We start from the raw sequence: 26,657 nt of genomic DNA on the forward strand, positions 1-26,657 counted from the left end.
GACTCTGAAGTGAGGTATCTTTCTTAATAAACAGTCCATCTCGCTAAATAAAGTTCTAGTATCCAAGGATATTCACATGATTTTGATGACTGCTTGGCTTCTACCATTGCTGTAGCAGCAAATATTGAATTCTACACTACTAACACTGAATTTATGGCTTTAAGAGTTTATGATATCTTTAACAGGAAAGGAGCTACATAAAACCAAGTCTGATTTTAGTAATTTCTTACCAGTAAGATCATTACATTTGTTTCATGTACTGAGGTGAAATATTCAACTAGAATTATCCAAGCTTTCATCTAGCTGTGAACTCTCAATACTTTATTCTGAAGAACACTTAACATGTAGTTTAAGACTAGTGAGAATGAAAATGTACTTTATTAAATAACTCAAGAAAAGATAAGAGAAACTGTGCAGTTATGAAAGACATTGGTGATTGTGTATGATTTTTACAGCAAAGAATGAATCCTGACAAATTAGCTTGTAAGTTTAGCAGCCAAACTGTCCTCCTCTTCCCATGGAATTAATTTCGGTCCTCAAACTGTGACTTGTTTTTTAAAAGATACGCTGCTAGGAATTCAATGGGATTTGGCGGTCTGTAGAGATAAAAAAAATCAAGAGTAATTACAATCTGTCACATACCCTAAGTGAGCTGACGAGATCTTCATCTTCACTGAAAACAGAGACTTCCTTGTAAAAGCACAGAACAAATTAGAAATTTTCAGCTTTGTGGTATGACAACAAACACAAAAAGGGTCATGCTTTAGCAGCAACTAGATAACTCCCTAACCAGGAAGTTCCTCCATTTATTAAGCTCCCCATTGCAATACTTCCTGTCCCTCAATTAGCCACTACACAACCTTCACTATTAGAGTACATCTACAATATGATCTACCAGTGTGATTCTTCTGCTCATGTGCACACTCATATAAGCTCTCACCAAGCTAATGAGATTATAAGTAGCAATGTAGCCACAGTTTCAGCAGCAGAGACATGGCTAAGCTGTGCAAAGTAAATGCACACCAGCTTCAGGAAAGCATATACTTAGCATAGCTCAGCCTTGCCTCTGCTGCTTCCAACCATGCTACTGTAGCTTCACTGCTATTTCTACTTGTACTAGCTTGATGAGAGCAAGTGCAAGTATATGTACATAAACAGGAGAGTCACAGACCTGTCTCAGTGTAGTCATAGCCTGAGAAGAACACATTCTTCATAACTATAATTAAGATGGATGTATATAGATTCTATGGTAATCAACATTTCTCATTTTATTTTTTTTAGTGGCTTTTGGTTCAGAATTAAAATCGGTAAGAGACATCAGACAATGCCTAAAACGTGTCCACAATCATATTAAGCAATTCCTAGGGGAAGATGCTATGCACAGGTTCTGGAAGGGAGGGAGACTACATAGGAAAGAGGAAAGGAAGAGTAGATCTAAGGGGAAGAAGTGACACTGACTAGACAAACTGAAAAGTCAGTTTAGAAAGGCTAGCGCCTCTCCCCCTCCAACCCACATCCATCTTAGAGCCAAGTGAATTATCTAAGTTTACACACTGAATTTATTTAATGTAATTTCCAATGTATTTGCCTATTTCACCAACTCCTGCCAGGCAAGGTAAAGATTTAAAGTAGCCAGCTCCCTTGTCCGATATCTTCTTGTCTTGTTATTTTATTTACTTCAAATAGCAACTGTTTAGTGCCTCCGTTAGACCAGTCTGCCTCAAAGATATTTGTTGTTTCTACCAAATATTGTTTTCTAACCAACACTCTGGTGATAACAGTTGAAATTATTGGAAGAAAAAAACATTAACATGCAATCTGCTTTACAATTAAGCCTCACCACAGCCTTGCTAGTAAGTAGATTTGTTTTTCTTCAGCCTTAGAAAAGTGTAGCGCATAAAACCTGGTAATCCAGCTTGTCTCACCCCGCATATTAGGTTATCACACTCATTCCAGGGAAGCGTCCAAAAGTTTTAACTGTGGTCTGGGATATATCAATTTAGGACTACATAGTACAAAGCAGAACCCCCAAAGAAGTCAGTAGAAGATCTGTACACAGCTTACCAGCAGGATATTGTCTCTATATAGCAACTAAGTGTTTAGTTATTGATGTGGGTGGGTTCTAGTTTAAACTCAAATGTTCTTTTGAGGATAAGATGCTGCTGGGAGAGGTATGAAGGTTCTCATAATTTTAACTTGGTCAATTGTGGTCCTTCACAGTTTTTGATAAGATGGACCAAAGGTTGTTCCTTCTGCAACAAAGGGATATTATTAGCATGTGCAGTATGACACTCAAGTGGTTCCAGTTATACCTAGATGAGAGTAATCAACTGGAGAGGAAGGACAATTGGGTGTTACTACTGAGGAACATCCTTCCCGTGTTGTTCAATGTACATATGAGGCCTCTTGGCAAGAGAGTCTTTAATCAAAGGGAACAGTATTATTAGTATGCTGCTACAGCACAATCTCTCACTGTGTGAACTCCAAGAATTTGGCCTCAGTGCTGAGGAAGACTTTATATGCTATTGCCAGCTGGATATACTGGAACAACCTTGTTCAACAAAGTAAGACTGCATGAGGAGTACCTACTTACTGAGGGAGCAGGGCTCATTCAAGAACCCTGAGCCAGGTCAAGAACGCTGGTGAAATGTCTGTCCAGGCTCTCACCACGAGGAGCCATGCAACAGATGTACTTAAAGAACTGATTTATTCAGTCTGCATTCTTTTTATCCTGTGAAAACCTTGCACTAACACTGCATGTCCTTGTGACAATAAGATTACTGATATTCTCTTATAAAGTTCACATCGCATGCAGCTAGTTACAAAACACATCTTGGCTGCTCAAGAGAATAGACATGTTATTACACACACCCCAAGTTCCATATATGAGATGGAGACAAACTGGTTTTGCAAGCCCCTAATTAGAAAGGCCCTGGGCACATCTGAGCCTCCTTTATTTTGAGACAAATGCTACATTAAGTTCTTTACCTCTCCTTTGCAAGTACAGCAAGCCCCTGTAGTAAGATAGGCACAACTGTCTGATCCAAGTAGGCACGTGTAGGTAATGACTGAAGATCCACCTTCTGCTTTGATGTTTTCTCTGCGTTAATCTTCTCATTTTCTACTATCCTCTGATGAATTCAAGGCATCATGTGAATAAAAGTATTGATATTAGTAAATAAAGTCTACTTAAAAGCAGAAATTTAGCAAGAGCAATCAGATAAGGGTATTAGAAGATGGAGTGAAATTATCCTCAAATTTAATTCCATATTTTTAATTTTGTTGAGAATCTCAAGTCAGTTTTCTTAAGTTAAGTATATAGAAAGCCTTATGTTAGATTCTAACAGCATGCTGCCATGTAAGCTACATTAAGTTTCTTGAAACTGGAGGCAGCCCTGACACTACCATTTTCATCAGCTCTTTTATATTCATGGCTCTTCCCTGCCAAATGTTATAGATTAGAATGATTTTATTTATGTAAGTAGTCCTCATTAAGTTACTCTTGTGAGCATTTGTAGTATCAGGCTTCAAAAAGTAGGACCAAATCCTGCAAGAAGGATTTCCAGGATAGGCCACTTGCATTTACCAAGAGTTCCCCTGCCAGCAATGGTATTTAGAACAAACCTTGGTACATGGTCCTTGGTCCACTTGTGCAAATCCCAGTGTGAAATCAGGTTCCAATACAGAAAGTTATTAATCTTTTAATAGGCTGAAATGCTTAAACACAAAATAGATACATTTTCTCCACTTTTTTGGCTCTACTATATTAATGGATATTGTAACTTCTTGGTCAGAAAATATTAAATGAGTTGTCTTACACTATTGTCAAATGGATTGTTACACACACACACACACACAATATAATGTACATAACTCCTCCAGAGTCAATTTTGCCACACTGATTTTTTTTTTTTTTAAATCAGCACTACAGAAAGTTAGTCTATAATTTACTCTAAATGTGCAAAGAACATTTGGGGTGAGATCACTAGCTATGATGATTCCTAGAAGAGATCTGTCCATGGTAGTTGTAAATACAAAATAAACCAAACCAACCAAACAACCCAAAAGAACCCCCTCACAGAACGCACCCTGGCATCATAAAAGTAAGAAAAAACTAGGGCTGTCAATTAATCGCAGTTAACTCATGCAATTAATAAAAAAATTAATCACGATTAATTGCACTGTTAAACAATAAAATATCAATTAAAATGTATTAAATATTATTGATATTTTTCTACATTTTCAAATATATCAATTTCCATTACAACACAAAATACAAAGTGTGCAGTGCTCACTTTATATTTATTACAAATATATACACTGTAAAAAACAAAGGAAATAGTATTTCAATTGACCTCATACAAGTGCTGTAGTGCAATCTCTATCATGAAAGCGCAACTTGCAAATGTAATGCTGTTTGTTTCATTTTTGAGTTACTTAACAAAAAAAATGTAAAACTTCAGAGCCTACAAGTCCACTCAGTCCTACTTTTTGTTTAGCCAATCACTATAAGAAACACCAATGGAAGAGGTAATAGAGGTAAGTGGTATGTAGCACTTTAAAAAAAATAAAGAAAATAAAAAGACAAACCCACCGCACAAAGGGGTCATTATTTCTGCTAGACTAGAAACAGAATACTAGCAGCCCAACCAGCAATAATGATACACTATTAAAAAGTCAATTGTGCGTGGTACCAGCATTTACTGAGTCATGCTATGCACTCAGTATCTCCCATTGCTTTCGAAAGTACTCAGTTGCTTGTATTTTGGGCCTGATTTCTGCACTTATTTTAGCTAGATTAAACCCAAATTTCCCCCTAATCAGAAATATTACTTCAACTGCATTTGAGAACAATTAAATCTTAGTTACCTCTACATTTTCTGTAAGGCCATATTCAGCATGAGGATTTTCTGGAACCTGTAAAAGAACATGCTCGTCAGCAAAACCAAAATGCACTTTATGTATTTGCTAACAGAAAAATCAATGTAAAAATTTCTTACTATACCTGTGCCTGCCCTTCCATGATCTGTTCTGTATCCATGATTTGAAACTTGGAAGTCACCAAATGTGCTACAATCTTGGGAAGTAACAAAACAAAACAAAAAGAAAAATTGGTCAGAACATTAAAATCAATAAAAAATAAGTTAGTTGACACTTAAAATATGGTTGACAATTTTGGTCACCATCATGCAAAGAGTTACCACCAAGATAGGTTTGGGTCCTTTCCCTCCCCCTCAGATCTATGAACCATATTTTTCTTGTATAAAAAATCTGAAGTTTTTCAAAAGAACATGTGAAATAAACTCAGGCAAAGTAACTTAAAAGAGAACTTTCAGACATGGTTAGCTCAGTCATAATTACTTTGAAAAGAATTAGCGAAAGTGCATACGTGGTCCAGAGACATCTAGAACTGACTGCACAAGTTAGTGTTAAAGGAGACCAGCATAGTTTTTTTTGTATTTTTTTTAAAATAAGACTTGTTCCTTTTTTTCAAATCTCTATAACATTTAAAGGCCTAAGACATTTGTTTAAAAATCTGTATTCTGCTTGTTTTGTCTTTCCTACCCTATATGATTCTATAGCAGCCGTTCTTAAATTTCTTTAATCGGGCCCCCCTTCATGTCTGTAGTCATTTACGCCATCTCCCCGCCAAGTACATATACTACCACCTAGCTCTGAAGGCAGAGTGCAGAGCAGCAGTTGCTGGCCGGGCCACCAGCTCTGAAGGCAGCACTGCGCTCACAGCAGCACAAAAGGAAGGGTGGCAATGTGAAATCACTTTTCACAACAGACTTAGCACCACATTGTCACTCTTCTGTGTTGTTGCTGCCACCACACAGCTGAATGCCTGAGCCCCGGGCAAGGGACGGTGGGGAGAAGAGACAAAGCTCAGGTGATGGGGCTCTGCTGTCCCTTTTATCTCCGCCTACTGGGTGTGCCTGACTCTTGTCCCAGCCAGTGGGGGCTGACAGCCAGAGCTCTTAAGAAAAAAAAACAACCAAAAAACAAAAACCCACACAGCTCTCCCTCCCTTGGGAGACCCACCATACAGTGTGAGAACTGCTGCTCTACAGTAAATAAAGAGCTAATGAAACGACATCCTCAAGAGTCAAGTGAAAAAAAGCCAATCAAGTGAGTGGGTAATTTGTTTCAACAATTAACACTCATTTAACTCCAGCAGTTAATGAACATTTCAGAAAAGGGATATCTATTATGTTAGGGGTCCCCAATGCGGGACCTGGCCAGTGGCGACACCTCTGGATGATGCCGCTTGCCGCCACAGTCCTTCGTCTGGCACCCGCCAGACGAAAAGGTTGGGGACTACTGTATTATGTATTTGTATTACAATATCTCCTAGAACAGTGCTTTTCAAGCTATCTGATGTGGGGGACCGGCAATTTTTTTTTCCAATGTACCAGGGACCGGTACCATGTTATTATCCTGTTCAATGCTTTTATGAGGAAACTTGCCATGAACTGGCAGCCAATGGCTCCACGGACCACCATTTTGAGAAGTACTGTCCTAGAGGACCCAAACAATCCCACTTCCTCCACTAAAGGGCTAGAGTAAAGGACATCCCAGAGCTCCTCCAGCAAAACTGGAGACGAGGGAACAGGAATTGAGAGCTGGATTACCACGGCTTCTCGTTTTTAATCATTCTTAAAACAGGCAAAGGAGCATCGCTTCAGCATATTGGAGAATTCCCATTTCAGGAGGAATAAATCCCAATGACCGAACCCCAACCCACTCCCTGTCACGGCCGCCTCCGAAACCTGCAATCCGGGGCCAACATTACACCACAGTTCAGAAGACAAGAAAAAAAATCGCTCCTGTCTTACGAAATGACCCCCGGCAAGAAGCTACACACCAGCCTGGGACAACCCCACGTTCCTGCTCGGTTCCCCCCACCCCCGGCACGGCGCAGCTGGTACCGCAGGAACCCGCTTGAACGGCCCGGGCTACGGCGGCTCCTGCAGCGACTGGGGGCAGCGAGAGGCTCCCTGTGCGGCCGAGAGCTGGTGTCCGCGCCCCGCCGGATCACAGCCGAGGCTTCCCGCGCCGGGGAGCGGGCACGCGGCACCGGGCGCTGACCCGGACCGGACTAGCCCCTCTCCATCGCGGCCCCGCCCGCTGCCCCCTCCAGCCTCACACCCGCCCAGCGGGACGGGGCGGGGCCAGGCCGGGCAGCGACGGACCCAGCGCTCCCCGGCCGTGGGGTCGCTCTCACCTCTCGGGACAGCTCAACGGGGGAGCAGCGACGAGACTCACTGCTGGAAGGGAAAGGGGAGAATCGTTGCGAGGCTCCTGTAGCCTCTCAACGGCTTCACCCACTAACAACAACTCGCTTGGGGGGGATATCGTAAATTGTTTTGCCGTAAGTGAAGGAAGTGGCGCGGCGGAGACCACCCAACTGCGCCTGCGCGAAGAGAAGCCCCGCCCCGATCGGCAGGGCAATGGAAAAAGTCCGGGCTTGGGGTTCCCGAACATCATCAGACACGTGACCATCAATGAGTCTCGCCTCGCCCATTGAGGTCTGCTTGCTGCAGCCGCCGGCCGTCTAGACTCGGGCCAGGCCGCGCGGGTTTTCAGGCAGGACCCTGCACCTCTGCTCTGGAGTCAAGGGGACGACGGAGCAGCATAGGGAAGAGGCGTGGCTTAGCAATGGAGTTAGCCCCGCAGGTCGCAATATGTCGTGTAGGCGCCCCTGCAGTCAGGTTAGCTGGTAATATAACCATGGAGGGAGCCTGAGTTATAGCATGCATATAGTGAAGGTGTGAAGTCCCTATTAGTGCATTTCACTGAACTCCAGTGGGCAGGTAAAATGATGTCTTGTCTGACTTCCGTTGCACAAACTTACCCCAGGGCTTTAACAGCTGATTCCCCTTCTGTGGTTTGGTGCATCATCATTAATAAAAGGCATTGTAATTGCAGGCAAATGTCACCCTCAATGACAACTGCAGAGTCGCCTATGCTAAAAGTTGCAAAGGTGGTGTGGCTCTCAACTGTCTTGCCTAGAACCTTTATTATGGGTGGGTGACAGCTGAGATGGAAAGAACTCGGCTTCACCGTCAGAGCCCATAGTAAGTTCATGGGAGTTGGTAATTAGGACTAAAACATACTGCAATATTTTTGAGTAAAACTGACAAATCTGTAATAGTCAAGGCATATAAAACTCCATGTTCCCAATTCAGAATTGATGGTGATAGTGCCCTTTAGGTACAAACACTTCAATAAGTAATTCTCTTGCTGTTACAGTATTCAATTAAATAGATTGAAGTTTTGCTAATTTTAAGATCTGTGCTCTGTATTGTTTAATTTTGCTTGTGAAATTAAATCGGTGGAATTTGTTAATTACCAAATATGCAGATATCTCCCCCCCCACCAATCTTGCTATGAGTTCTGCATAAAACCCCACTGAAGCCAATAGGGCTTGACCTCTGAGGCTCTCATTGTGGTATTGCAGCCAAAATTATTTTGTTAGAGTTATTTTTAAGTGACTTTCCCCCTCCATTTAGAGCTACTTGGAGAAAAAACAAACCCAGCTGCCTGTTAGCCAGGAATTCACCCAGTCCCCCAGTTGGTGGGATTCTTACTGGTGTACTTCCTGGTTCATTTTCTGTGTGCCCAGCCTGAGACACTGGGGTCAGATAGACACACTATCACCACAGCAACTGACATCAAAGGGAGCTGTGCTTTGAACACATGTAGTACTATAAAAGTCTCAGTATTCTGAAAAAAACAAATCAACAACTAGACTTCTTAAGTTGGGCCTCCTGTGATGTGTGGCTCAGAGGGCCAGGTACCCTAGTGGTTAATGCACCTGGTCTCCAACCCCTTATCTTCTTGTTGAGGGGGCATAGTGGTGCCCAATCCCTGCCTTCAACCCAGGAGTGTCTGGGATCCCCACTGCATCTGGGGCATTTGCAGTTAAGTGGGGCGGAGTAGGGGAATCTAGGCCCTCCTCCCCCATTCCCGGCCCAGTGGAAAGTACAACTGGTAGGTTCCTCCTGATACAGAGCCAAAATCTGCCACCCCAGGCTACTTGCTACCTATTTGCCTCTTCAGTCTGGGGCATGGCTCCTGTAGTCCAAACAGTCAGTAGCTTCACAAAGTCTCAAATGAGCAGGGCCCTGCAAGATCAGCTGCTGCTTGAAGAAGGTGGTGGTTGAGGAAGGCCCTGCCAAGGGCCTTCCCCACACTGTGGGTCCCAATTCAGGTTCTACCATCTACCTGGTTTCCTTAAAGAAGGAGTCTGCTTTCCTGGAGCCTGTTCACCTGCCCCTACAAAGCCTTCTGAATTCCTTTTAATTTGCTCCTACAGCTGGAGCAGGCCTATAGAGGCAATGCTACCTGGGCACAGTATTGCCCTTTAACTTCTTTGGGCCCAGTGTGGGGCTTGTATACCGCATCACCTTCCAAAAATTAGTGGACAGTTTTGCCCTCAGTTTCTAAAATGGGAACAATAATAACCCCTCACCTCACAGGGATGTTGTGAAAATAAACTAATTCATCTATATGAATCACTTGGATACTATAGCAATGAGTGCCATAGAAAAGCCATGAGGAAATTTATAATTCCTTATCATTCAAAGCAGGATTTGAATGGTGGTCAGTAAATAAGACATGGGTCACATATTAAAAATGATAAAACAAAATATACACTGAATGAAGCGGGGGTCTAGTGGGAAAAATATGTGATAATGTAATTCAAGGCATGCATATGGGGGCCAAAGTAAGGTTGCACATACTAGCTTGATTCTGTTATTTTCTAACTTCTGAGGACTTGACTTTGCAACCATAATGTTTAAAATGTCTTTTATGTGTGATTTCTTTAATATTTATATTACAGAATCAGCCAGGAACACAAATTAAGGATTAGTAGTAGCTATTGTACAGACATATAATCAGTAAGATATTCTGTTCCCCAGAGAGCTCATAATCTTCATGTGAGACAGGATGCAGCAGCTGGATGAAACAGATATACAGGATGGTAGTGGTTTGGAAGAATGTGGTAGTAATAAAATGAATAGGATTTAGCAGGAAAGTAGAAGTGTCAGTTTGCCTCTTGCCTAACCAGTGCCATCCAGGAATAATTTATACCCATCATGGCAGAGGTAGGTTTTAAGGATGGTTTAAAAGCAGATCATGTATTGGCTTTATGAATTTTGAGGAGTTTCAACTATGCAGATAGACTCAGAATGGGAGAAAGCATGGAGTGCTTGAACGGGAAGCAAGCAGTTGGGCCATCAAGACTATGATCATTGACAGAACAAACGCAAGTGTCAAAACTGTGTGTTAGATGTGCATTGTCCCTGTATTATATATCGGATGGACCTAAATGACCTTAAAGACCAAGACAATGAGCTTATGCTGGATGTGGTGGAGAAGGGAAGCCCATGGAGGAATGCAAAGAGTGGGATAACGTGGTCAGTGTGATGAGCCAGTAAGATGATCCTAATGGCAGCGTTTCAAATTTAGTTAAAGGGTGTCACTAGTTGGTGTCAGGTTGAGCTGTCTGTGAGATGATGAGGGTCTGAACAACAGCCTTCTCAAGCAGAACGGAGAGGAGTCCAAATCTTATAAATATTATATAGGTTGAAGTGGCAAGACTTTAAATGATCTGGATATATTTAACTTCATCAATTCACATTTGCAAGATAAGACTGTGATGTGCCAATCTGATGTGCCTGGGCTGCCCCTTATGCTTGTGCTGAATCCCACTGAAGTCAACAAGATGCATGCAAGTGTGAGGTACAGCTGCATGGACCCAGCTGCAGGATGTAAGCCTAAACCATGATGTATTTTTGGTGTCACTACAAAAAAAAATTTTTATAACTACTTTTCTTCTCTTACTTACTTAGTTAAGACGACAGAGCCAACACAGTAGAATAACAAGGGCTGGCCTTTATTAAAAAGATTCTCATGTAAAATGAAACAGAGAGCAAATAAAGCCATGCAAAACAGGCCATTAAATAAAATGTGCATAACTCATATAACTAGCAAGACACTTAAGAAAAGAAAATAAAAAGATTTTACAATTGTGTAAACAAAACTAATTCACAATAAAAATAGCACAAATTTGGTTAAATAATAGCTCCAGTGAAAGAATGACTAATAATATACTCTCATTAATTAAACACAAAGAATCAGTCCCACCAAAACAGCTATTCAAACTTCATTATTCTGTCATAAAATGTTTTTAAAATGTACTAAAAGATGCTCTTTACCATTAGACAAGGCATACATACATTAACTTGAAATATAGTCCCTTTTCATGCAGTTTCAGGGGTTAGAATGATTTTGAGCTTTCCTGCCAGTTTTTGTAGTTTTACAGTCATATTTTCATATTTAAAATCATATGTACTCCTCTATCCTTTATGAAGGACCCACACAATAAATTGACTTTACAAGGGAAACAGTAAAAGTGGCTATTTGACTGTGCACAAAATAAGCAAACTGAAAAAAAAAATTCTTATTTTTGTAATAGCAGTCTTAGGAGTTGCTTGTAATGATAGATGAAACATTTGTGGACAGAAGTGATTTTAGCTTGAAACTGTCATTTTACTTAAACATTCTTTTATTGTAAAATAAACAATAGGGATAAATAAATTCACATGCTAAACTTATGTTTGAGGATGTTGTGGGAAGGTAATACATCATAAATAACAACACTTGAACTTCAATCGTGCTTTTCATTTGAAGATCAGAGCACTTTACAAAAATAGTATTGTACTGGGGAAACTGAGACATATATTAATTAAGGGACTTGCCTATGACCATAGGAAGTCCAGTGGCAAACTGGGAACAGAACTCAGGAATACTGATTGGCAGACCTGTGCCCTATCCTCTAGATCACAATATCAAACAAACTGGAGAAAATTTAGAAAACAGTAATAAAAATGATAACGGGACTACCTCAATAGGGAAGATTAATATAAATAAATATGGTTGCGAGGCTAAATGATAATAAAAGGCAAGTATGACAACTATCTAATATTTAAAGGGATGATGGACCAATAATTTTGTAAGGTAATTGCGAATGGTGTATAAGGAAAACTTTTCTAATGCTGACATCTAATAACAGGCCTGTAAGCTCACCTACATTTTGTAGGTGACACTAGCCAATGGAATGTGGCACTAGTGGAAAGTCTTAATCATCTGCAATAGGGGTCCCCAATGCGGTGCTGTCTTAAGGTATAATTCCCAAATCTGAACCTTAGCGTCCACAATTTGGGTACCTGCATGAATTCCTCTAAGCTTAATTACCAGCTTAGATTTGATAGCACTGCCACCACCCAAAAATATATGTGGGGCACTCTATCTCCCAACTCCCTGGGCCCAAAACCCAAACCTTGGGTTCTTAAAACAAGGAGAAATAACCATTCCACCCCTTTTTACCCTCCAGACTTTCCCTCCCTGGGCTAGTCTGAGAGATACTGAACCAACCTTTAAATCAAATCAGAGAGGCGTGCCCTTCCCTTCCACAAGAGGCAAAATCAGATTCAAGGAAAAACAGAGGAGAGATTCTCCCCTCCCTCTCGCATCTCCCCCACGTCTTTTATCCCAATCCCTGGGATAAACAGGAACAAGAAAAAAAATCAATCAGGTTTCTCAAAAAATCTTTAATAAAGAAGAAAAAGTAAGGAATTATCCTCTGTACTTCAAGTGTAATAATATACAGGGTCCTATAAGACTTACAAACACAGAAGAACATTTGTCCACCATATACCCTAGACAAAATCAAAATATTCCCAGCAACTACACTACACATATAAAAAGTTAACTCACCAGAGATCCACAATTGCAATAGAGTAAACAAACAAAAGCCTGTCATAAATGAGAGCTGAAGGTTAACTGTTCTTTCACCTGAAAAGGTTAACAAAGGAACCAAACACCTGACAGAAGGACCATCAGGAAACCGATTTTTCAAAGCTGAGGAGGGAATGTTTGGGTCTGTGTTTTGTTCGGCTCTCAGCTATGAGAGGGGATCTTTTTCTATCTTCAACTTCTAATTCTTCTGTTTCCAGTTGTAAGTAGAAAGTTAAGCAAGTATAGGTCTTTTCAAATTGTTTTGCTGTATTTGCAGGTACTGGCTCGGTGAGTCTTTATGTGTGTATTTTGGCTATAAGTACTTTAAATTGTATTGTTTGGTAAGGCTGTTTACCTTTTCTATGTTTATTCATTTTCTATAAGTTGAAAACCCTGTAATCTTACCATGCGTTACAGAGAATGTTATTCTATTCTTCTTTTTATTAAAAGGTTGCTTTTTAAACCTGTCGGATTTATTTTTTTTTCTAGTTGATCCACCGGAAATGGTGAGAAAGAAAACTGGGGAAGGGAAAAAGCTGTCTCTGTGTTAACTCTCCTAGTGTCCCAGGGCGGGAAGAAGCTAAGGGGAGAGATAGAATCTTTCTGTTTCCTTGTCTTGGGGTTGCTCTTTGGGAAGAGAGACATGCTTTGGTATGGTTTGATGTAAAAGAGTTTGCATCAGTACTCTCAGGTTAGCCCAGAGAGGAATTCTGGGGTGGGAGAGAGTGGGGGGAATGGTTTATTTCCCTTTTGGTAAGACTCAGTAGCCTCTGAGTTGGGTCCCAGGAATGTATGGGGAGACCAGAGTGAGCCAAGACACTGGAAATTCTTGGCTGGTGGCAGCGAGATCAGATCTAAGCTGGTAATTAAGCTTAGAGGGGTTCATGCTAGCTTCTCAGGTTATGAACGCTAAGGTTCAAATCTGAGGGGGAAAACTATGATAAAGCCTAAACCGCTGGTTTTACTTACTATTTGAACAGAAACTTAGAGAGCCTGTAGTAATGTCTGGTCTCTCTCAGACCCCCCGAGAGAAGAGAAAAAAAACGGACAAAGAACACACACAAGCCTCCACCCAAATTCAAAAATATCTTGTCTCCTAATTGGTCCTCTGGTCAGGTGTTTGGTTCCCTGTCTGTTAACCCTTTACAGGTAAAAGAGACATTAACCCTTAACAATCTGTTTATGACAGGTGCACATGGGTGCCATGGCGCCCGCGAGGGCATCTAAATGAGCCCGCATCCTACCCAGTTGTCGAAGCGGCGTCAACGAGAGGCGGCAATGCCAAAATGCCGCAGAAATTCGGCGGCATTTCGGCAAATGCTGGACCGCCGCCATGGTCCTTCTTCTGGTGCCCATCAGACGAAAAGGTTGGGAACCACTGATCTGCAGGATAAACCACTTAGCTTGCATTGAAATTTCAAGTGAAGCACCATATTTATGTCCATGATGAGAACTCACACTCAGCAATATTTGTCTCATTTGCCCTTCTGGGAAGAGGAGTAAAGATTTCTTACTACCTACCTTGTGGTGTAGCAAAGAACCCAGCTGTCCCACTACCAGCAAGTAGTGTGTGGGTGGGGGGAATTGACCAAATTTAAAATATCTTGTTAATAGTTTATGATATTTTATTCATTTTTAAATTACCATGATTTTTGTTACTCCACAAAACAGTAATATTTTTTTAAAAGAGGGAGTGGATGGCCTAGGGGGTTGGTAACAGGAAGAAATGGCAAAAAATCTGAAAATGGTCCTGGTTAATCCCCTACCCACACCATCCTCACATAGGTGCTACATATCATACTGACTTTTTGTCTTTAAAGTTGACATGTAGGAATTAAATTGTGTAAGTATCTTCCAAGAGAAGTGTTAGAAGCTCTGTTATTTGAGTCAATTAAAATTTGATTAGACAAAGTACTTGAGAACATACTCTAGAACACAATCCTACAATGGCAGGAGAATGGACTAGATAACCTACTAGCTATTATACATTTCTAATGATGTGATTTTAAGAAAAAAAAAAAAGTAGCAATTCTATACAGCCTGCTAACCTAAATAATCTAAACATGATTTCAGTGTAATGTGATATGATTTATAGGTATTATATGTTGACTGCTTTATGGGTCACAAAGAGTTCAATTAGCAAGATTCCAACTGTCTCAATCTTTTTAAGCAAATTATTCATTATGTTTCCACTTGGTTAATTTCAAATTATCTCAAGTCTATTACATTTCAGTAGCTTTGAAACATCCCTGTATTTTCCCCAAATAACTCTCAAACTGTAAGGAAATTAAGGCCTGATCCTGCAAATATTTACTGTTGAGTGTATTACATACTATTGTGAATTCCAAGAGAGTGCCCACAGTAGTAAGCATTATGCTCTTTAGTAAGGGATTGCAGAACTGGACCATAAGGGCCTGCTCTAGGTTGCATTGCATTGATATTGACATCATTTGAGGTGGCTTGGGTCTTTGGTGCATTTGAAGATAGGTACATTATTTAAAGCATCTCTGATACATGGATAAGGTGCCAAGAAATGTGTTTATCACCTGAAATGCACGAAGCAGCACCTGAAGGAGATGCATAGAGGAGGTTGTGAAAAGGGTGCGTGAAGACTTATCCATTTCCTTCGTAATAAGGGAGAAAGGGACTGAGTTGGTATCCCATAATAAAATATGATGTAAACATGACTCCCACTGAATGATTTTCAACACAGTTTGGCAGCCTGTTTGCAGGATAGTTGGACCCTAGATGTTTTAGAACAGTGTTCAAAATCCATGTTTAAGGCTGGTAAAACCTGTTTAGTCTTTTTGCTAATTTGGAGAGGAGGGAAGCTGTTTAAAGAATTACAAAAATAATTTATTAAGTTGCCATGACAAGATCTTAAAAGATCCTAAGAAAGTCCTGCATGCTATATGTCTTTGGGGATGGGGAGAACTCCTCATTTTCACTGTAAGGCCCAAACGGGAGAAGGCCAGGAGCTGCAACAGTTTGAATGTGGGAAATGGAATGTGTGATTAAAAATACCCTTCACCTCACCATGGAAAGATTTTAAACACTACTGTAAAATTAATTGCACGTGAAAAGAGTCCCACTCACTTGCAATGAGTGAGACTATTGCAGGAGCTTGATTTTTCTTGCCTTCACTCAACTGTCCTCGTCATAGGCACCAACTTCCTCTCTACCTGAGAGGTGCTCAGCTCCCCTCAACCCCAGCCCTCCCCCTACTCCTCCAAGTCCCCACTCTGCTCCTGGTCCACCCCCATCCCACTCCCACCCCTTCCCTCAAGGCCTCATCCCCGCCCTGCCTCTTCCCACCCCTTCCCCCGAGCACACCCTATCCCTGCTCCACCCTCTCCCTCCCTCCCAGTGCCTCCTGCACATCGTTGTTCCGCAGCATGCGGGAGTGCTGGGAGGAAAGGAGAGGAGTTGATCAGTAGGGCTGCCAAAGGGTCGGAGGCACTAGGGGGGAGAGCTTGGCTGTCAGTGAGTGTTAAGTGGCACACTTACGGAGTCGGTGCCTATGGTCCTGGTAGGTTATCCAGTAGTGTGGCAGCCACTGACTGACTCCGTCCCTACCTGACAATGAACTGTATAGTGGAAGTTATGCTGTTCCATGTTTATCACTGGGAGGAAGGAATTATTGAAGTGCTGCACTGGGGAAAGTGCAGCACTCTGGCCTTTCTGTTCTGGTACCATCTTCATTACCATAATAGTATCTGAGCACCTCAGATCTTATTGAGTCTCTTTCCCCTTAGCTTGTTTAAACCCTAATATGGAGAGAGAACTAAAGGGAGCCTATCTTCATGCTGTTATGACATTTGATATGAGGAACAGCTCAGCAAGAAGAGGACGTGTATGGGCCCAGGAAAGAGAATGTGCCAGTTGGGAAGGAGGTGTCCAGAAGACACAAAGGGAGACAACTGATAGGCATCAGTAGGGTGATGGAAGTTAAGGACTTTTCTTTGAAAAAATACAACAGGAAACTAACTGCAAAAAATAGGTTAATGCAAAATTAAATTTACTAGTTTTTAAAAAGAAAACCCCCAGAAAATACAAATATTAAGGTTCATATTGACAGCTGTGTTGCACACACGTAATGCAGATGAACCTTGATTATCCACACTTCTTTTCATCTGAAACAAGATTGGGTCTCTCAAAGCCTGCTAATAACACTGAAAAGTTCTTTGGTTATCTGAACACTTGCTTATCCAAATATAGTCAATTTTCTCCTTTTACACTTAGATAATCAAGACTGTACTGAATTCCTAATGACTAGTTAAATTGTTTAAATTTATGCTTTAATAGACAATATATGCAATGTGGGCAAATTAATGTTGTGGGAGTCTTAACGTTAACATTTCTATGTTTAAATATATAACTTTAATATTACATTGATATTATTTTATGAATTAATTTATAGCTCTTTAGTTAAGAAGTGAGGTTGCATAAAATGTAATTCCTGCAGCAGAAACTGACCCCTGCCTATTTTACCATCCTGCTAACCAATAGATTTTCTAGTGTTCTTCATTTCAAGATTTTCCACTGTACTGTGTCCCAGATTTGTCCCAAACAAGGTTGAGAGGGAGTATGTTAGAATGTCACACACAGCATGGCCACTTGTCCTTCATTTGGTGCCTGTTTCACATTACATGTTAAATTAATCAATAAATATTGTCTTGTATACACCAATAATGATGCAAAGGGAGTGTACACTGTAATACAATGTGTTATTTATATACAAGTGTGTGTCACAAATAAAACATTGGGGATGTGCCCTTAAAATAAACTTTCTCCTATACTTTCCAATTTGTCCTTTATTCAAAACATAAAGGGTCTGTATATGGGTGTGAGAGAGATTACCAAAGCCAGGGGCCAGCTCTTCTCAGCTACCATTGGTCCTGTGCATTCCCTGCTGCCAGGTGCCTTTGTAGGTGTAGGCACCAAACCGTATGACCCACATTTTGCAATTCCCCGCTGACTGGGTGGTTGTAGTAGGCACCCGCTAAGGGCCAGGGCCGGCGCTACCATTTAGGCAGCCTAGGCAATCGCCTACGGCGCCAGGATTATTCGGGGGGGGGGGGGGGGGCGCATGTTGCTGGGAGGGTGGCAGGCGGCTCCGGTGGAGCTGCCGCAGTCATTCCTGCGCAGGGTCCTTTGGTCCGTGGCTCCTGTGAAGCTGCCGCACTCACGCCTGCGGACGGTTGGCTGCTCGCGCGGCTCCGGTGGACCGCCCGCAGGCATGGCTGCGGCAGCTCCACCGGAGCCACGGACCAAAGGACCCTCCGCAGGAATGACTGCGGTAGCTCCACCGGAGCCATGGGATCAGCGCGGGGGGCAGAGGAGGGGCTGCAGCGGATCACATCGCACCTTAGGAGCAGTGGCTCCCCCGGAGGCTCCGGTTGCAACGCGCGAGGACTGCCAGCAGGGAGCTACGTGACAGACACCACCCCGCCGTTGACAAACGCCCCCCTTTTGCAGCACGTGGCTCCTACAGCCTGCTAGCCGGAGAGAAATGCAGGCCAACCCTACTACAAGTCCCAGCCTGTCAGGGCGGGGCACCTCATTTCCCGGCGTGCAACGCTCCACAGCAAGACCGGCCACTGACCCGCCTGAGGCTGCAGCAACTCCCGACATGCAACGCGGAACGAAAAGACTAAATGTCCCAACATGCAACGCGCCGCAGCGGATTCCCTGAACCCTCGGAAAAACGACCAATCCGGACTACAGTATCCGGCATGCTGCGCAACCAGTGCCTCGCTGCATGTTGGGATATGTAGTCTCCATGCGCAGCCGCTGCGCCAACCACACCTCTCATTGTCGCCTAGTTGCTTGCCTCTCGCAGCTGCTTGTCAACAATAACCGCACGCTACGGGCGGTGGCTACGCTTCCCTGTATTCAGAAAGGGCCTGTGCACACTTTCCCCACGGCCCTCCTAGCCGGGGCTGGCTAAAAGGGGCGTAGCCGCCGCCATGGCCGGTTGTTGTCAGTCGTTGGCAGCGGGTTATGGCGACGGCGGTGAATGAATTCTCCGGGCGGCTGAGGGAAGAAGAAGGGCTCAGCCGGCTCCAGCTCCCCGCCCCAGGCCCCCGGAGCCTTCCCCTCCTCCCCGGCCGGGCCGGCTCCCCCCCTGCAGCAGCAGCAGCAGGCGGCGGCGGGGGCGGCCGCGGCGTCTCCCCATAAGCGGAACCTCTATTACTTCTCCTACCCGCTCTTCGCTGCTTTCGCGCTGCTCCGCTTCGTCGCCTTCCAGCTCGGGCTGCTCTTCGCCTGGCTCTGCGAGCGCCTCTCCCGGGGCGCCCTCATGGCCGCCAAGGGCAGGGCCGGGGCCGGCGACGCGCCCGAGCCCGGCGGGGCGCCCGAGACGGTGCGAGTCTGTCACAAGCGAGCCTTCGAGTGCATCTCCGTGGCGCTGCGCATCGATGAGGAGGAGAGAGGTGAGGGCTCGAGGGGACCCCGGAGTGGGGCGAGGTGGATGGTGCCTGCGAGTGGGGACGAGCCTCGAGGGGGGCGGGTGGTATCCTGGGGCGGGACGTAGCGAGGCCTGAGTGGATCCGGGGGGACTCTGATGAGTCCCTTCAATGAGGGGGCGTCTGTTCTCCCCCCATATCGGGGTGTCATGCCCCCCCCCCATCCTTGGCTCGAGCTGTGTCCTATGTTGCACGTTAGTTGAACATCCCTGAGGCGTCTCTGCCGTGGGAAGGTATTGCTGACAGATGGTGTGTCAGGGGCTGAGGCTATAGATGGAGACCAGAGAGGGGTGGCGTGGAGGGAGGATACCTCTGCAGGTTTGACCGCTGCGGAAATGGTTGAGTCGTGGAGATTGGCAAATAAAATTTCTAGCCTGGTGTGGAATAATTTGTGGCCAACAAACTTCAGATACCTGCTGAGTATTTTCAATGAGAGAGAGATGAGCTAGAAGCAGGCAAAAAAGAGGTAAAGCTTAGCAGTGAAATCTTGGCTCGGTGGTACCAAGATTTCAGGCTAGGTATTGAGGTATTTGTTTTTTTAAAAATGTAGATACTGTGTATTTAAATTCAGTGTTCTGTAGGAGATTGAACTTCCTGTTAAGGAAGTGTCAATATATAGAATAGCTTTAATATATAGAATTTTAGCCTTCACCCCACTTTCTGCCTTTTCCCTTTTGTTTTAAGCACCACAACAGTTGGCAGGTGAAGTAGGTGGCACAAATAGTTTTGTTTGTTTTTTTTTGCCCGCAGAATAATAATTTGAAATTCAGTCGTCTTAAAATTTGTTTGTTTTTTTAATTTTAATTCATAGATACAGATTGGGGGGAAATGTATGGGATATTCATGTTCAGAACTAAACTGTCACATTATTCATGCCTACATAATTAGATTATCAGGAACTATGATGCATTTCAGGGTCTGGGACCATCTTTATAGCATACTCTTCGTTTGCAAATTGTATACATGTTTAATAAAATCTCTACTTAAGTTTGATATACAAGCTGCCAAATAGCAAAACAATTTCTTTATAATTTGAACCTTAGCAATTAAACTCTTATTACATTGCATTTTCTTCTAAAATTTTTGAGTCACATGATTATTTTACTTTTGCCAACAACTTATAGAACTCTGAGAAATAACTAATTTTAAAATAAAATACAAGGTTGAGGGAAAATCATTGTATGGCTTAAATTTAAAAACAGAAACAAAGAAAAGCCATTGTCAGTGTATTTGACTTAGACCATCAGTCTACCTGCAGCAGTACAACCCTGCCAGTGTTCAAAGGGGAGTCCTCTGAGGCATGGGTACTGTGCTGGGCTTTAAATTCCCCTGGAAACATCCAGCATGATTTTAAGATGTGAAGACTTAATGAAACTATGAGTCTGCATAGCAGGAAGTAAAAATTGTTTCCCTCTTGAAAATCAACATAGAGACTTTATACAGACTTATTTTGTGGATACAGACTAACGCGGCTGCTACTGTCTTTATACAGCCTGCATGCGTGGTATGCCAAGAAAGGGACAGACTTACTTTGGTCCACTGCAATAACTTGAGAAGGCAGTAGTGGGCTCAGAAAGAGACTGTATGCAGCCTTATTAATATAAAAAGATGTTGGTGTGACCTAGGACATGTGAGGGTAGGAGGGAAAAGTTAGAACTCAAGTTGGTTCCAAATTTTAATGGTAGTAAAGGTGGTGATTACAATGTACTTAAGTGTAGATAAATCTCCAGTTTTGTCAAGCACCTGTAATGGCTTATAATAACAAACTAGTGCTTGTTTTTTTCAAAAGCCTGTTATAATTATCGCCTTAACACTTAGGGAGAAAAAAATATAAGAACTAACTTTGTTTCTTAAGTTTGATTTTTCCCCTTCCTCCCCATACCTCATCCCATCCCTGAAGTCCCCTCTTTTAATTGGCATCTTGTATAGTTCATTTGTCCTAAGCAGCATGGAACTACACAACAGCCACTCAGATTATGTTGGGTGAGAGAACCACTTATTACGTTTTCTCCAGCATTTGTGCTGTTGTTTAAATATTAACTAAGTAAACCCAAAATAAACTTTTTTAAGTGCCATCTTTCTCTGAGTCCCGTAACTTAAAAGCTAACAAGAAACATTTGTGGAGACAAGAAACACTTCAGGAGACCAATACAAATACTTGTGGGATTGGTAGATCTTTCAGAACTTCCTGGAGACCAGTATGATCATAGCCATTTTGTATCTCAATTTTAGATGCTTTTCCCAGTTTCTGTTGTCCAGGGAGTAATGGTAGTGCTTTTTTTTTTTTTTTTAATAACTTTGCTCAAGTTACTACTGTGATTCTCAAACCTCTATATCAATGATCCCCAACGTTTTTGTGGCCAGTAGCATATTCATGTTTTCAGAAGAGTGTGGTGGGCGCCAACAATTTTTCAAGGCTTATTTTGTATTTGTACATTAAATAATATGAAAATCATCATATTTAATATTACATAATATATGAATCGAGAGAAGCTGGAGAGGAGCTGCGAGGACAGAGAACACCGGTGACCGCAGCCTGCAGCCCCGGAGTTCTCTGTCCCCAGCAGGCACGGGGCTGCAGCTTGTCTCCCCTGCTGGGCACTAGGCAGGCCCCACGCCTGCCGAGAACAGAGAACACTGTGCCTGCAGCCTGAGTTCTCTTTCCCCATTAGGCATGGGGCCATGGCTTCTCTCCCTTGCTGGGCACTAGGCGGGCGCACATAAATGCCCCGGCGGGCACCACGGCACCCGTGGGCACCACATTGGGGACCACTGCTGTATATCAAAGTCATTGCAATCTGTTGAGCAGCATGAAGCCTTCAGGTCTTGCTTTTTTCATGAGGTTGCATTTTTAAAATATTACTTCTGCACTTCTAAGATTTTATAGTTGTGTTATTGGTGCATGGTGAATAGTGGTGTTTATAAAAAAAGTAATTTTAACTACAGCTTATACAAGCAGATATGACTTTCTAGGAACAGATCTGTCAGATACACAGTTGACACTACTGCATCCATTTTCCTGATAAGGAACCACACTTTAACATTTGGATCTATTAGTTACATGGGAAGCATCCATTAATCTTATGGACATAAAGGGATTTACTTATTAACGTATGCTGGATCTGTTTTTGTTTTGGATGCATTTTGTACAACTTCATATGTAAAGTGATTTTTGTTATGCGTAGTTTGTGGGTCAGATAAGATTTCTAGACTGTCCCCTGTGAATTTGTGGCCATTTTATTTTGAAAAATATGAACTTAAGTAGGTATCGTAACTACCTAATGTTAATTTTTTTTACACTTTTCTTTTAGACACACTATAATTGGCTTGTCTTGTAACTTGCAACTACTGTGGCAGTAGTTTGAAAAATCCATTTCCCTTTAGGGAATTGTGTGGAGTCAGGGACGGGTGAGACACCAAATTCTGTAGAATCTGAGTTTTATTTTTTTATAAAATGACTTTTTATAATTGCAGGGATAGTCAGAATCTGGGTCTGTGTGGTGGTGTCTTCTTAGTTGGCCAGCAGATAGTTCAGTTGTTTGTGTCAATGCCAAAACTTCCCCAGACAGAAGCAGAGTTGAATTAACAAAATATCTTCTGGGCAGTTTCACAACTTCTCTTGAGAATCTTGTGGGCTGCAGTGAAGCTGACAGATCTTTTCAAGTTTAGTTTGAGATAGCTATAACCAGTGGCAGAGACAGACACTGGAGCTATCTTGAGAAAAGGAAGCTAAAGGAGGTGTATGGTAATAGAGATCCCCATTGTTGGAGAAGCACAGCTGCCCTTAACAGTCAAGAGGCTGGAGATGGAGGGAGAAGGGCTACTAGGACTATCAGAGGAATGGGAAACCTGTCTTATGAAAGGAGACTGAAAGAGCTTGGCTTGTTTAGCCTAACCAAAAGAAGGGTGAGAGGAGATATTTATCCCTCTGATGTATTTATAAAGAGCAATCATATCAGGGAGGGAGAGGAGTTATTTAAGCTTAGTACCAATGTGGACACAAGAACAAATAGATATAAACTGGACACGAGGAAGTTTAGACTTGAAATTAGACAGGTTTCTAACCCTTAGAGGAGTGAAGTTCTGGAACTGCCTTCCAAGGGGAGTAGTGGGGGCAAAAGACATATCAGGCTTAGTCTTGAAGCCAGATAAGTTTATGGAGAGGATGGTATGATGGGATAGCCTAATTTTGGCAATTAATCAATCTTTGGGCATATTTGCCTGCTAATACTCAATGGTCTGTGATGGGATGTTAGATGGGGTGGGATCTAAGTTACTACAGAGGATTCTTTCCTGGGTGCTGGCTGGTGAGTCTTGCTCACATGCTCAGGGTTTAACTGATCGCTATAATTGGGGTGAGGAAGGAATTTTCCTCCAGGAAAGATTGGCAGAGGCCCTGGAGGTTTTTTGCCTTCCTCTGCATCGTGGGGCACGGGTCACTTGCTGGAGGATTCTCTGCACTTTGAGGTCTTTAAACCACAATTTGAGGACTTCAGTAACTCATAGGTTAGGGGTTTGTTACAGGAGTGGGTGGGTGAGATTCTGCGGCCTGCATTGTGCAGGAGGTCAGACTAGATGACCATAATAGTTCCTTCTGACCTTAAAGTCTATGAGTGAGTGAGATTTCTGACTACTCAAAAGGAGAAAGATGGTGGGAAGGGAGATATAAAATATATACACTTAGTAGCCAGAGCACATGAAGTACAAAGCTTTCAGCTGGGTTCTAGGGACAATGCCTAGATGCTATATTGACTGATGCCATGCTGAATGCTAGATAACAGATGTGGGACAAAAGGTTTGGGTGCAACACCATCACTGATGTTTAGAAATGAGGTCTTGGAAAATATATGGTACTTTGCTTACTTTCATTTAAGGTTTCACAAAATCTTTCCTCCCTTTACCCTGACTTTTTTCTGGAGATAGCACTACAGTTTGTGACAGCAGGTATAGGATAGCAATATTTGATACTTGATTGTTAAGCTTTTTTTAATAAAAACTTGTGCTAAATAGGACATATTCCTAATTTTCATAATGTGGTTAAATAGGTCATGGAATGTCTCTTTGAATACAGAAAACATACAAGAGGAGAGAGTTAGAGAGTAGAGTTTTAAAATGAATCTGCATATTTTGGTATTTCAGTAAACTTTACACCAACAGTATCGGATAGCATATGTTAAATCCAGGCATGTTTTTGATAGCCTTGTGTAAGCTTCCCTAAATGGCAATGTTCAGTCACCGCAGTCCTCTCTTCTCCCCTCCTGCCCTGTTGTAATCCCAATGATTAGTGCTTCTTGAAGAGGCTGACATTTGTGATATAGGTGGTGGTTTTATAGTATGACAGAGTAACCACAGAGGTTGTTTTTTTTACACTCATTTTTCTCTTGACTTGATCCTGGGTTGTTAGAAATGAAAGCCTGGTGTACTAATTCATTGCACAGCATCCCTATTTTTCATGATATCTAAAAGGTGGGGCTATGCAGAAAGTGGCTGCTTTGAAACCAATTTTAAAAAATACCATGCTCTGTAGGGTTCATTACTGTATAATTTGGGACACAAGTGTCTTTATGCTTTGCCTATCACTGTAGTGTGTTGATTTTCTGGATGTTTATACCTATTAATGGTAGTTACCTTATGAACTTTATATGTAAATGGAAGATTAGGAAAGAGGGGTTTTCCAGTGCAATTGCTTTAACTTGACAGCATTTTATCACAGTCCCGCTGTTTCTCCTGTGAATATGTGTGGTTAGTCCATTTTCTCCTTCTGGAGTTTTCAAATATTAGGAGAAAAATGTATGAAAACAAGAAAAAGTGATTGAGACTAGTGCTAAAGAGGCAGATGTAGCACCTAAAACTATTAACTCAGTCTTTGAAATTGACTAGATGTGAAGTTGTCCCTTTAAAAATGTTTATTCAACAGTACTTTGCTCATATGTGTCGTTTTCCTCAACATTTGTAATTAAACTTTGCCCATTACCCATCTTGTGTATCTTGTAGAAACATTCCTTTAATTATAATTTCCTACAGAAAGTAAGGGGCCCATTTCCATTTTAAGCAGGACAAAAGGAACAAGCTGTCGAATGGTATAAGAAAGGAATTGAAGAACTGGAGAAAGGAATAGCTGTCTTAGTTATTGGTCAAGGTAAGCCAACTTTTGTGTGTGTAAAGTTTATGCCTTAGTGATAAATATCAATTCCTGGCATTTTTCTCAGGAAAGTGGGAGAGTTAAACATTGTATTTTGTTCTTCAAGTAAGTGGATAAGGAATAAACCTAGTTGGTTTGAACAGTATTGTGGAAAAGCACATGCAAAATGTTTCCTAATGTAGCAGACATTCTCTCCAGTGTAGGTACACAGATAGGTAACTATCTCCATTTACTTTCTTCATGTAGGAGAAGCATGTGTGTGTATATATATGTGTATGTTTGTGTGTAAAATATATATATATATAAATAATGTGTGTGTGTATATGTATATAATAAAAAAAAAAACCTGCGACTTGGGTTTTAAGATTAACCCACTGCTCAAATATTTCTGTTCTAGCTTTCTAATGCTTTAATATTTTACACCATTGTATTTTGTAAACCTTTCCTATGTTAATCTTTCTTGTCCTGCTTTATGAAATAAATATATTAAGACTGTTCAAAAGCCAAAGCAATTTTGGCTCATGAAAATGTCCATCTAAAACTTAATACCAAAATATTCTTAAAGTTAATAAATATTTGGGCATTCCTGTAGCATAAATTTCAACTTGATCCATTTAAGTTGAGGTCTGCGGATTTGTTTATGTTTTCACTGCTCTAGAATTTTACATTTGAATATACATCAACACAGTTTTCACAGGGGTAGGTGGTATTATGTTTGAGAGATTTAAAAATACAGTAACTCCTCACTTAACATCCTCTCGCTTAATGTTGTTTCAAAGTTACGTCGCTGTTCAATTAGGGAACATGCTCTTTTAAAGTTGCGCACTGCTCCTATATAACATAATTTGCCTTCCTGCTCTGTCCATTGCTTGTAAGATTCTGTGGAAAAGCAGTGACTTTACAAGGGAGAATTGCACAAGTTCCTCTTCTCCCTCTCCCTCCCAGCACTTCCCCAAACAGCTGTTCGGTGGCGCTTAGAACTTGGGGGTGGGGGAAGGAGCGGGGATGTGGCTGCTCTGGAGAGGAGGTGTAGTGATGGTGGGAAGAGGTGGGCCTGGAGTGGAGCAGTTACAGAAAGAGGTAGGCCTGGAGCATCCCCCAGCAACCTCTGGCACATGGCTCACCAGGTTAAGCACCCTGGCAGGCCGGGCTGGTTTGTTTACCTGCTGTATCCACAGGTTTGGCCGATTGCGGCTCCTCGGGGAAAGCTGCAGCTGCGAAGGTGCTTCCTAGCATCC

At 42.2% G+C, this 26,657-nt stretch overlaps 2 protein-coding genes across 8 annotated transcripts in view; one reads left to right on the forward strand and one right to left on the reverse strand.

Annotated features, from left to right (window-relative positions):
• Window positions 1-359: 359 nt before the first annotated feature.
• DPY30 (dpy-30 histone methyltransferase complex regulatory subunit) lies at window positions 360-19,100 on the reverse strand. 4 transcript variants are annotated; one of them, XM_032788668.2, is made up of 5 exons: window positions 19,016-19,100; window positions 5,006-5,077; window positions 4,870-4,917; window positions 2,989-3,131; window positions 360-596 (listed from the first exon to the last, which is right to left on the reverse strand). In XM_032788668.2, exons 2-5 carry the CDS (start codon window positions 5,039-5,041, stop codon window positions 524-526), a joined length of 300 nt encoding a protein of 99 aa, XP_032644559.1. In that variant the 5' UTR covers window positions 5,042-5,077; window positions 19,016-19,100; the 3' UTR covers window positions 360-523. The 4 variants fall into 4 exon arrangements, with proteins under 4 accessions (XP_032644559.1, XP_032644557.1, XP_032644556.1 ...); XM_032788666.2 differs by lacking the exon at window positions 19,016-19,100 and adding an exon at window positions 7,229-7,412; XM_032788665.2 differs by lacking the exon at window positions 19,016-19,100 and adding an exon at window positions 7,270-7,346.
• SPAST (spastin) overlaps window positions 18,786-26,657 on the forward strand; it is a 59,299-nt gene continuing 51,427 nt past the window's right edge. For 2 of the 4 annotated variants that reach the window (XM_075064207.1, XM_075064208.1), the window contains exons 1-2: window positions 19,112-19,244; window positions 25,330-25,416. In XM_075064207.1, coding sequence (XP_074920308.1) covers window positions 19,112-19,244; window positions 25,330-25,416 — 220 coding nt within the window. Of the gene's footprint in view, window positions 19,245-25,329; window positions 25,417-26,657 lie in introns of all 4 variants that reach the window. The other 2 variants (XM_032788664.2, XM_075064209.1) reach the window with 2 other exon arrangements.

Source organism: Chelonoidis abingdonii, chromosome 3, assembly GCF_003597395.2.
Source record: "Chelonoidis abingdonii isolate Lonesome George chromosome 3, CheloAbing_2.0, whole genome shotgun sequence".
NCBI lineage: Eukaryota > Metazoa > Chordata > Testudines > Testudinidae > Chelonoidis > Chelonoidis abingdonii.